General features: G+C 41.1%; 1 protein-coding gene and 1 long non-coding RNA gene across 6 annotated transcripts in view; one reads left to right on the top strand and one right to left on the bottom strand.

Moving 5' to 3' along the window:
• The window catches only part of USO1 (USO1 vesicle transport factor), a 92,021-nt gene extending 82,517 nt beyond the window's left edge, over positions 1 to 9,504 (bottom strand). For 2 of the 5 annotated variants that reach the window (XM_021938505.2, XM_021938507.2), the window contains exon 1: positions 9,210 to 9,410. In XM_021938505.2, the coding sequence (XP_021794197.1) occupies positions 9,210 to 9,275 (66 nt within the window). In that variant the 5' untranslated portion in view covers positions 9,276 to 9,410. Of the gene's footprint in view, positions 1 to 9,209 lie in introns of all 5 variants that reach the window. The other 3 variants (XM_021938508.2, XM_021938506.2, XM_021938509.2) reach the window with 3 other exon arrangements.
• On the top strand, positions 9,486 to 11,216 carry LOC103884392. The gene is made up of 2 exons (XR_646963.3): positions 9,486 to 9,819; positions 9,919 to 11,216. It is a non-coding gene; the product is annotated as an uncharacterized LOC103884392 (long non-coding RNA).
• Positions 11,217 to 12,775: the final 1,559 nt, after the last annotated feature.

The following is a 12,775-nucleotide window of genomic DNA, read 5'->3' as shown; positions in this document are numbered from 1 at the left end:
AGCTACAACCATCTGATCTTTGACAAAATTGACAATAACAAGCATTGGAGAAAGAACTACCTATCTGATAAATGGTGCTAGGATAACTGGATAGCCTTATGCAGAAGAATGAAACTGGGCCCCTACATTTTACCATATACAAAAATTAACTCAAGGTGGATTACAGACATAAATATAAGACCTAAAACTATAAAAAGCCGAGAAGAGGCTGGGCATGGTGGCTCATGCCTGTAATCCCAACACTTTGGGAGGTCAAGGTGGGAGGATCACGAGGTCAGGAGATCGAGACCATCCTGACCAACACGGTGAAACCCTGTCTCTACTAAAAATACAAAAATTAGCTGGGCGTGGTGGTGTGCATCTGTACTCCCAGCTACTTGGGAGGCTGAGGCAGGAGAATCGCTTGAATCCAGGAGGCGGAGGATGCAGTGAGCCAAGATCGCACCATTGCAGTCACTCCAGCCTGGGTGACAGGGCGAGACTCCTACCCAAAAAAAAAAAAGAAAAAAAATCCTACAAAACCTAGGAGATATCATTCTGGACATTGGCCTTAGCAACGAATTTATGACTAAATGCCCAAAAGCAATCGCAACAAAAACAAAAATTGACAAGTGGGACCTAATTATACTAAAGAGCGTCTGCACAGCAAAAGAAACTATCAACAGAGTAAACAGACAACTTATAGTCTGGGAGAAAACATCCGCAAACCATGCATCCGACAAAGGTCTAATATTCAGAATCTGTAAGGAACTTAATTCAACATGCAAAAACCAAAAACTCCATTGAAAAATAGGCAAAGGACATGAACAGACACTTCTCTTCTCCAAAGCAGACATATATGTAGGCAAGAAATATATGGGAAAATGTTCCACATCACTAATCATCTGAGAAATGCAAGTCAAAACCACAATGAGATACCATCTCCCACCAGTCAGAATGACTATTATTAAAAAGACAAAAAAAAAAAAAAAGAACAGATGTTGGAGAGGTTGTAGAGAAAAGGGAATGCTATATACTGTTAGTGGGAATGTAATTTTAGTTAAGTCACTGTAGAGAGCAGTTGGGAGATTTCTCAAAGAACTTAAAACAGAACTACCATTTGACCCAGTAGTCCCACTACTGCATTTTTTCACCGAATATCTGTCATGCAGCTAATACAGACTTAATTTTATTTTTTTTAATTATTCTTTTTTGAGGCAGTGTCTCACTCTGTCGCCCAGGCTGGAGTGCAGTGGTGGGATCTTGGCTCACTGCAACCTCCGCCTCCTGGGTTCAAGCTATTCTCCTGCCTCAGCCTCCCGAGTAGCTGGGACTACAGGCACCCACCACCACGCCCGGCTAATTTTTGTATTTTTAGTAGAGACGGGGTTTCACCATATTGGCCAGGCTGGTCTCGAACTCCTGACCTTGTAATCCACCTGCCTTGGCCTCCCAAAGTGCTGGGATTATAGGCGTGAGCCACTGGGCCCGGCCCTAATTTTATGATATAACCTTACCTTCATGAAGCTTAAAACATCCCTGCACCTTCCTAAAACAGAACTCCCCCAACCATGACTATTTTTTTTTTTAGATGAAGTCTCGCTCTGTTGCTAGGCTGGAGTGCAGTGGCACGATCTCGGCTCACTGCAACCTCCAATTCCCTGGTCCAAGCAATTCTCCTGCCTCAGTTTCCTGAGTAGCTGGGATTACAGGCACAGGCGCCACCATGCCCAGCTAATTTTTGTATTTTTAGTAGAGACGGGATTTCAACATGTTGGCCAGGATGGTCTCGATCTCCTGACCTTGTGATCTGCCCACCTCAGCCTGCCAAAATGCTGGGATCACAGGCTTGAGTCATTGCGTCCAGTAACTACGACTATTTATTGTAAGACTAAAATAATTCATGCTAACAGTCATTTCAATTATAATGTTTTTAATGAAATAAAGGAAAATAAAGAAAAATGAATCGTTCTGTCAAAAAGCCATATGCACTTGCATGTTCACTGGAGCACTATACACAACTGCAAAGATGTGGAGTCAACCTAGATGTCCATCAATAGTGGACTGGATAAACAAAATGTAGTACATATATACTATGGAATACTATGTCACCATAAAAAAGAACAAAATCATGCCCTTTGCAGCAACATAGATGCAGCATTATCCTAAGCAAATTAATGCAGGAACAGAAAACCAAATACTGCATTTCCTCACTTACAAGTGGGAGCTAAACAATGAGTAAGCATGGACCTAAAGAAGGGAGCAGTCAACACTGGGGACAACAACGGGGAGAAGGTGGGAGAGGGGGTGAGAGTTAAGAAACTACCCATCAGGTACCATCCTCACTACCTGGGTGATGGTTATACATCAAACCTTAGCAACAGGCAATTTACCCATATAATAACCTGCGCAGGTAACCTTCTAAAACTTTTAAAGTTAAGGGGAAAAAGTATTGTTTAGAGAAATGTTTATTTTCATAAATAAACACATTTACTTATGAAACAATACTAATGTATGTTAATAATTTATAAAAATTTAATATAAAAGCAAAAAAATTAAAGGATACTAGCGTAATACAGCTTGCAGTATTTTTTCACAATTCTTTTTATAAGTATTCAGTAACTACTTGACTGACAGGAAAAAATAAATAGGAATGGCAATTAAAATGCTAACTCTAACCAATCATTTATCCAACAAATATTTGTCAAGCACCTAATATTGATTTAATTTTATGATATCTTACCTTGATGAAGTTTAAAACATAGTTGTACCTTCCTAAAATAGAATGTCCCCAACTATGACTATTTACTATAAGACAAATAATTCATGCTAATAGTCAATTCACTTATGTTTTAAATGAAATTAAAATATTACTGTTTTAGATTACAAAAAAAGAGTCAAAAAAATTTTTTTTTTGAGATGGCGTCTCACTCTACTGCCCAGGCTAGAGTGCAGTGGCGCGATCTTGGCTCACTGTAACCTCCACCTCCTGGGTTCAAGTGATTCTCCTGCCTCAGCCTCCCTAGTAAGTTGGGATTACAGGCACCTACCACCATGTCCAGCTAATTTTTGTATTTTTAGCAGAGACAGGGTTTCACCATGTTGGCCAGGCTGGTCTCGAACTCCTGATCTCAGGTGATCCACCCGCCTTGGCCTACCGAAGTGCTGGGATTACAGGCGTGAGCCACCACGCCTGGCCCAGAAATTTGTTTTAAATTTAACTCTGTTACTGAGAAGGCTTTATTAAAAAAGCAAAAGTGAATCTTATCTTCATATGACCTAAATTATTATAATCTATAAAGAGATGTGGGAACTCTAAAAAATCAAACAGAAGTGTCTTTGTAGACAAATCCAATGAATCCATTTCCATTAAAATTACCTTAAGTCAGCCAAGTAATATACCGCTTCATTTATTCTCCATGCTCTCTCCAATAAATGAACTATGCTCTTCAAAAGGACATCCTTTTAAGCAAGGGGTCATAATGAAACATGTCTACCAAATAACCTATCACAAATGCTAGCATCTCAAAATCTAACATCACAGAAGTTTTCATGCAATCCCAGCACTTTGGGAAGCTGACAGGAGGATTGTTTGAGGCTAGGAGTTCAAGACCAGCCTGGGCAACATATTGTGACCTTGTCTCTTAAAAAAAAAAAAAAAAAAAGTTTTCAAATTAATGGTGAATAACTTTTGACACAAAAAATGTTTATGGCACTTCTGCCTGAGGTATAAACATAATAAGCCTAACTTTATTATACCTATAACAGACAAAGAGCAGAGTACAAAGCAGTAATATTAATAAGTAATAAAAGGTAAATACATAAAAAGAAAGAGGAACAGTATTTGCTATCAACAAATGTATATAAGGAATTATAATATTCTTTTCTAATCAGATTGAAGAGTAATGTTTTTAATGAAATAAAGGAAAATAAAGCAAAAGGCATCAGAATTATATATCCTCTTGGACGATTTTTCCCTAAGTATGCTTCTCAAAATAATAGACAACAAAGTTCCCTAGAGGAAAAAAAAAAGGTCTGGTCAGATAAATTTGGCAAACACAGCTTACTTTTTATCTACATTTAAAAAATATCTGAAACAGTAACACAGTGCCTGCTTACAAAACCTTGCATAAATATTAAAGGTTTTTGCTTTGTTTTTGGTCACTGCACACACTTCTTTGCTGACAAAGTTTTTTTCATGGATATCTATTCAAATTTTTTGAAGCACACCTTGGTAACGCTAGGGCATGTAAAATTTAAATGATTCTAGCTTTTAAATCAACCCTACATAATCTACATAATTAACCTTCCAAAAAGCCTGTAGTATTCAATAGGCCCTACTTAAAAAGAGTGCTTGGATATATAAGTGACCAAAACACAAATCATCATTACAGTTCTCTCCGACATTGTTATTGCAAAACAGGCCAAGAGAGAAAACACATTCCAGTCATGACATTGACCTGGTTATTAATATAGAATACATCAACCCAAATAGGAATTTCAGACTACACATTTATAGTAACATGGTATAAAATGTGCTTGACTAAACGAAAACTATATCTAAATTTAAGTCCACACTCTTTGATAACAATTTTTATTAAAAGAAAGGATGGCTGTGTTTATATTGTTAGCCCTCTTGCTTTCTGAGACAGCTGATGAAAGTTCGATCTGGAGAGACCCTGTAACAACGGTCTAATTCTGTATACTTTTTATGGACATTAGCAACTTCCATGTCTCAGGGTCCAACCTGAGAACAGAAAATGCCTCTATGATTCATCATCAAATGTAGTTAACATTTGCTTGGAATTTTTAAGAAACTAGCTTTAAAAAAGGTACAAGATGGGAGCCGGGCGCAGTGGCTCATGCCTGTAATCCTAGCACTTTGAGAGGCCGAGGTGGGCAGACTGCCTGAGCTCAGGAGTTCAAGACCAGCCTGGGCATCACAGTGAAACCCCGTCTCTACTAAAATACAAAAAAATTAGCCAGGTATGGTGGCGTGCGCCTGTAGTCCCAGCTACTCAGGAGACTGAGCCAGGAGAATTGCTTGAATCCAGGAGGCGAAGGTTGCAGTTAGCCGAGATTATGTCACTGCACTCCAGCCTCGGCGACAGAGTGAGACTCCGTCCCCCCACCACCCAAAAAAAGGTGCCAGATGGAAGGCAGATATAAAACTAAGCACACGTAAGCATTCAAAAGCATGAAGTTCCTGGTGGTCTAGTGGTTAGGGAAAAAGAGAAAACTAAAAAACAAAAGCATGAGTAGAATTCTTACTACAATAATGTTAAGTTGCACCCAGTAAACTGTGTTAAGGCTAAAGAGGCTTCAATCACCAGAAATCAGTGTCAAGTAAAAAAGAGAAATGAAAATTTAAAAGTACGTGACTCTAAAACAGAAAAAGTTTAATGTGGATGAAATTCTGGATTTAAAATATCCAGTACTTTACAGAATTGACTATCCTATGATAAAATATTTACTACTTGACAGGTTCTGAAGAACATCTTTCTTTTCGAGACAGTCTCGCTCTCTCATCCAAGCTGGAATGCAGTGGCACAATCTCAACCACCCAGTGGTTGCTCACTGCCAACCTCTGCCTCGATTCTCCTGCCTCAGCCTCCCGAGTAGCTGGGATTACAGGCATGTGCCACCATGCCCAGCTAATTTTCGTATTTTTAGTAGAAACAGGGTTTCACTATGTTGGCCAGGCTGGTCTCAAACTCCTGACCTCAAGTGCTCCACTTGCCTTGGCCTCCCAAAATGCTGGGATTACAGGCGTGAGCCCCCTGCCTGAAGAACACCTTAATATCAGTGCAAAGTTACTCTTAACTAAGAGTATGAAAAGCTAGATACTATACAATCGATCACATAACTCTCACACATTTAAAAGATATGTAAATTCAATAAGAAAAAAAAAAAAGGAAAGCAGTCGAAGCATTTAGTAAATATGAAAAATCCCTTAAGTAAAAAGCTTGACACAATGAACTTCATTTGAGAACTTCAATTTCTAGTCTTTATAAAGTATTGTTTTAGTACCTAGTAATGTGTAAGTTGCTACGATTACAGATCTGTGATTTCTTTCAAATAAAACTATAATTCATTTATTTCACAAGTACTTACTGGGTATCTACTACTGTGGAAAAACAAAGATTAAAATACATTATGAACCCTGCCCTAAAGACACTTTAAGAGTCTAGAAGGAATAAGATATATGCACACTGTAGTTAAAATGTAAAGGTAGCTCAGAAAGGAAAAAGCATCTGAAATGTGGTGGGGGAAAGTACAGATTAGGGAAGGCACTGATGATGAATTTAAATAACAGGTCGAATTCAAAGAAAAGAAGCCTTCCATTGGAAAAAGATGTTAGAAAAAACAAGAAAGATGGAAAGCCGCAATGAAAAAAATTTAATTTTGCAGAAATGGAAAAAACTACAAAATAATAAATGATAATATAGAAGCTAGGGGTTCCAAGCTCTAGTAACTCAAATATCCTGGCCAGACTAAATCACCAATTAAAACATCTAATATTGTATATACACTCCACTGATGCTCTATAAATACTTCTAAATTAGTAATCCATGACCCCTTTTACCTGTTGTACTTCCTGGTGGAATGAGTGAAACAAGTTTTATTCATACTGTACCTCGGAATAATTATTTTCAGAAGGCAAATTACTTTATTGGGGAGGTGATTAAAAAGAAAAAATAGAAGACAAATTACTTTTCCAATTTTGAATGTACATACTCAAAGTTAGGCAAGCACAAGAAAGGATCCTTTCAGTATACGCATACAACATACACAAGTGATACTCAAGCTTCATTTTGAAATAGTGATATAAAAACTATGTTGTTCCATCCACAGTGGCAAGATCAAAATGTTCTAGCTCCAACTCTTCAACACTGTGCAAGCTGCTCTAGTGCTCTGTGCCTACAAAATGAAGAGGCTCTATCTGGGACTTTCTAGCTTTAAAATCCTATACATTCTGAATTCCATTCCATCTTTTCTACAGAAGTCACTGTGACAAGGCCAATAATAACAAAAACAGGAAAGGGTATTCTTCGTTCAACCCACACATAGGAAAAATTACCCCTCATTATACATCTACTGAGTGCCAGGCTCTTTCTACTTATTTCACTTAATCTTCATTAAATCCTGAAGAGCAGGCATTTTCCTCATTTTACTTAAGGGGTATTAGCTATCTCTTACATATCCAATCCAATCAGGGGTGGAAAGCCAGGATTCAAATCAAGGTCTAATTCTACAAAGCAAGCTGTAATAAACCATATTTCATTACCTGGTGCCACAAACACAAATATCAGATAAACAAGTGGTGGACAGTGATTATGGCATGACCATGGTAATCCAGACAGAACATGATCTTCTAGTAGGGTAGGCCTTGTTGCCAAGTGGGAATGGATAAGTGAAGCCAAATGTGTGCACGTGTTGTGTATGACAGTGAGAGACAGAAGAGTGATTTTCAAATGAAAGAAACAGATATACCAGCTTTCACCTTATGCTTTAAACAATTCTAATCAGACCTGTGCAGTTAATTTTTTTTTTGAGATGGAGTCTTTTCATGTTGCCCAGACTAGTCTCAAACTTCTGGGCTGAAGCGATCCTCCTGTCTTAGCATCCCTTTAGTTGGGATTATAGGCCTGTGTCACTGCAACTAGCTGCAGTTAATTTTAATAATATTATATAAAGTTCTCAAAAAGTATTGAAATACAGACATGAGCAATAAAGTGTAGGCTTTGAAGTAAGGTACCTCTTGGTTGAATCCTGGCTCTATTACTAGCAGTATGACATTGGTCAAGTTACTTCACCTCTCTCTTTTTTTTTTTTGGGACAGTTTCGCCCTTGTTGCCCAGGCTGGAGTGTGATGGCACGCAACCTCCGCCTCCCGAGTTGAAGCGATTCTCCTGCCTCAGCCTCCCGAGTAGCTGGGATTACAGGCATGTGCGACTACGGCCGGTTAATTTTGTATCTTTAGTAGAGATGGGGTTTCTCCATGTTGGTCAGGCTGGTCTCGAACTCCTGACCTCAGGTGACCGCCGGCCTCAGCCTCCCAAAGTGCTAAGATTAGAGGCGTGAGCCACCACGTCCGGCCTAAGAGGTGAACTCTCTTAGCCTCATTTTTTGACTTTTAAAGTGAGAATACTCTCACCTATCTTGCAGGGTAGTTAACGATGAAAGCAGAATGTGGAATATAAAGAGCTCAGCACAGTACCTAGCACAAGGTAATAGCTTGACAAATGAAAGCTACTATATTATCCCTCAGGATCCCATTAACAAAGTTGGCCATTAAAGTGTTATACTTGGTCACTTTAATGTAGATCTAAAATTCTTCTCAAACAGTTTATTTCAAAAAGGCATACACCCTCGGTTCCATTAAACACTAATCAAACTTCAAAATAAGTATATTCTAAACCTAGAATCTAAGCAACTATTAAATACTGTTTTCAGGGGCTAACCTTTTTTTTTTTTTTTTTTTTTTTTTTTAAATAATGCTGCAAATCGTGTCATTACGAGTTCAGGCAGAAAGCGGTGGATGTGTCCCCAAAGGGGTTTGAGCGCGAAAGATCCCTACTACGTCCAAGGTAGTATTTGCCAAACGATATATATTTGGGTGAGCCCGAAAAGCGGGATCTGAACAAATAACACCAGGCAGAACGACCGCTCTTCCAGTTGATGGGACAGGAGCAGGTGGATTTGTGCTTCAAAGAATATCGTTTTATTCTTAGCCACATGCTCTCACCAACAGCTGGGTTTTAAACCTTCTCGCAGTCTTCCCCAACGCCCCAGTTTCAGACTGCAAGGGAGGGAGCAGGACCTCAGGCTCCTCTCGGCCAGTGCAGACACAGGCGAAAGGGAAGGAAGGAGGGAGGGGCCCACGGCCCCGAGGGGCGTGGGAGGCAGTTCGGGCCAGCTCGGCCCAGGAACCGTCCCTCCCCGGACGGTACCACCTGCGGACCACTCTCCTGGCCCGAGCTTCGGGGCCTACAGAGCTGTGGGGCGCGGCTGCCGTCAGTCCGGCCAAGCCGCAGCAACTGGGAGGGAGCTGGGGGCGTCAGTGAATAACTCTGGGATTTCAGGAGCGGAAGGAGGGCAAAGGGGGAGGTGGCATGTGGATCCCCCTCCATGGTGGGACGCTGGAGGTGACCTTCGGGTCTCCGAGTGCTCCGTCCCCGTCCCTGCCCGGACCCCTTCCCAAGTCCCAGACCCGCTGCTCCTCTCACCGTCTCGGCTTCTGTGTGCTGGGGTCCGGCACTCTGACCCCCCATTACCCCGCGGAGGAAATTCATCTTGCCGTTCAGCCACCAGGTTTACCGGCCCCTCCGGAAAAAAAAACGAAGACAACTTCCCCCGCCCTCCGCAGGGCCTGGCCCCCAGTCCCGCACTCTACACTCCCCTACTGCTGCCACCACCGCCTCCAACTCGGCGGCCACTCCAGCCCCCTAAGCCCGGAAACAGCCGCCACCAGCGGCCAAGATGCGCATGCGCGAGGACGTGGCATTACGTGGCGGCCCGAAGGTTGAAGGCAAAAGGGGAGCAGAGGCGAAAGGAACCTCGTAGCTAGGTTCCACCGAAGCCCCACCCACTGCGCAGGCCCCGCCTCCCGCCGCAGGGGCACGCCTCCTCCCGCCCTTCGCGGATTGATCCTGCTGGCCGCAGCCACCCACGTGGTCAAAGCCCGGCCCTGCAGGCTGGAGAGAATTTGATTAGACTACGCGTTTCGACTTGCAGGGTGTTTAATTGTTGCCAAGCGGGACTTACTGCAAGCTATCAAATCTGAGGTCTTATTTTGTTGAGTCGAAAGTGAAATTTTTCCTTCGGCCGACGTGACAGGTAAGGGTTCCTGGCCCCTGGGAGGGTTCGCTTGGTTTGACGGTTTACTAGTACCGGCGTTGTGGCTTTCTGATCCCGGTAAATTGCATTTATTTACAGGGCTTTGTTTGGTGGTAAAAAGGGTTACTAGACACCCCTCATTCCACTGCCACTGGAGGGCGCATTTCTCAGCTCTTTCTCTTCAAACCTGCTGAAAGGAATTCCTAGATCTAAACACCAGGTACACCTCTATTTTCAAGTGTCATCAGGAGGAAACCCACCAAACCCTACATTTAGCTTGCTAGAGAAATACATTGTTCTGCTGTGTCAGTTTGGCGAGTAACATAATGTTTTGTTATTAACTCTCAACCCCTGTGTTTTCAATTTTTTTTTTTTAACATGAAAAAATGTCTTTCTCTAATTGATATGCCTGTTCCTTTGGCAGTGAGGTTGTCAGTACACACGCTTCTAGAATAGTCTTGTACATTTCTTGAGGCTAAAAAGCACAGGTCTAGTTAGCTAACTGACTCATGCACCTCTCCCCTTGGATTCCCCACGGGTCTCAGATTCAGCATTTAAAATTGAGCTCGTCATCTACCCCTGCCTCCCTTAAAGAAAAAAGTCAATATGCTGCTTCTACTGTGTGCGTGCCGTGCTCAGTAGTACCACTGTCCAAATAATTGCCTAAGCTAGACAGGAAGCTGGGAAGAATCTTAGACTCTGGCTTTCCACCTACACGTGTCCAATCAATAGTCATGTCCTATCATTTCTGTTTATAGAATATTTCTCAAATAGGTCCTCTGCTCTCCATCCTCGATGCGAGTGACATAGATTACGTTCTTCTCATCATTTCTCATTGAGATTACAGCAACAGCCTCCTAACTAGTTTGTCTGCATTCAGCTCTGGCTTCCTTCCAGTTCAATCTCCAGTCCATCCTTGGGTGAGACTAACAACAACAAAACATCTGTTCATGTCAGTCCTCTTAAGATCCTCCAGTTCCCCATTCTTTCCAGAATAAAGTCCAAACTCCTTAGTTTGTCATACAGGCCTGTTATGATCTGGTTCCTGCCTACTTTTTCAGCTCCTGCCTCCCCCACATACTCTGGACATTTTTCTCAGACCTGGATATGCCCTTCCCCTCCCTTCTCTTCATCAAGCAAACTCCTGCTATTCCTTAAGACTCAACTCTGGCATCATTCTTGAAAGCTTTCCCTAAAATCTAAGTACATATCTATATGTTAGCACTTTGCAGTTATTAATACTGTATATGGTGTACATTCAATAAATGCTTGCTAAACCAAACTGTTAAGGGAAGGACTATTTTATTCATTTTATATCTCTGTTGCTTACCACTGTCTCATAAAAGGTGATATTGATGGATAAATGAATAAATCATTGAAAGAATATATGAATATTACACTAAGGAGGAGGTTCCCTTTTTTTAATCTGTAAAGTGAAACTGTAGGGAACACATCATAGGCAATGTGTTTCCTAGGTCCAGGGTTTTAAGCCTGGGCAACTTGGAGAATGGTGTGGTCATACTGCCAAAAATACTGTGCACTAAGCATTGTCCTCTGCTTTAAAACTACACACTTGACATTTTACCGTAGACATTTTCCATGGGAGCATTTTGTTGCAGCCTAAAAAAAGTAGTAAATTACTCAGCATTTTTATTACTAAGAAATGCATGCAAAGAGCTTCACTTAAGCCCCTAAGCTTCACCCCTCCCTGAACCTCACTTCACCTTCTCCCTGAACCTCACTCTACCCCATCATCAGGAATGAGGCTCATAGATGGAGTGGGCCACAAATGTCTATTACTCCTCTTATTTAATAATTGAAAAGAGTGCCTTGACATTTTAGCAAAGTTGTTTAAAGGCACCAGCCTTGTCAAATGTCCTGTTTTGTTTTAAACTTTGGTGGGTACAGTAGGTTACTGTACTTTAGTGAGTAAAGTAGGTTACTATACTTTAGTGAATATAGTAGTAACAGCTTACTATGAGTTTTCCCTGCATTTGACCTGTTTTCTTCCCTAGCAGCATCCCCTGCACAGGAGTGATGGACAGTTGGGTGCAAAGGTGATGAAGGTGGGATCCCCGAGGCATTGTCACTATAGAACAACCATGAGATGGACTCCTTATATCAGAAGAATAGTTACATATTAATCCACTTCTACTGATTTTGTAGAGTGAGAAAAGTCAGGGACTGTGTTATATTCCTGTTTGCACCCTTTAATCATCTAGTATAATTCCTTTAATATGGTAGATGCTCAGGAACTACCTGAGTTAATAAAGGAAGAGAAAACATGAACAAATTGTGACAGCCTGACTTGCACTGTTATACGTCTGGCTTTCATAAATCTAAGCATTCAGGATGAGAGTCCCATGAATCATTAAAATACACATAATCAAAAGTAAGAATGATTCTTCTTTTTCTAAACCAAACCTGACAATAGATCAACAAACAAAATTCATTGGTTTGAAATTCAGTTTTTCAAATCGCTTTTTTCAGTGGCCCACTATTTCTATCCTTTCTTACTTTCTAGTGGAAAACTCAGCAAAAACAATGAAATATAATTGCATAAGATTGTTTTTTAGTTGGGGTGGTAGTGAGTAGAATGTTGTCTATGCCTGCTTGGGAGGATAAATAGAAATGATCATTTGTATTTGAAATCTATCATAGATAGGTTTTTATTTATTTATTATTTTGCTAGGTTATAAGCCCCTTCAGTATCGTATATAGGTTTTTAAAGACATGACTCACACCTGTAATCCCAGCACTTTGGGAGGCCAAGGTGGGAGGATCACTTAAACTCAGGAGTTCAACACCAGCCTGGGCAATGTGGCAAAACCCCGTCTCTACAAAAAATAAAATGTTAGCTGAGCATGGTGGCACGTGCCTGTATTCCCAGCCAGTAGTCCCATTTACTTGGGAGGGTGTAGGAGGATCGCTTGAGCCTGGGAGATCGAGGCTGCAG

Source organism: Papio anubis, chromosome 3, assembly GCF_008728515.1.
Source record: "Papio anubis isolate 15944 chromosome 3, Panubis1.0, whole genome shotgun sequence".
NCBI lineage: Eukaryota > Metazoa > Chordata > Mammalia > Primates > Cercopithecidae > Papio > Papio anubis.
This window is presented reverse-complemented; position numbering and strand designations above follow the sequence as displayed.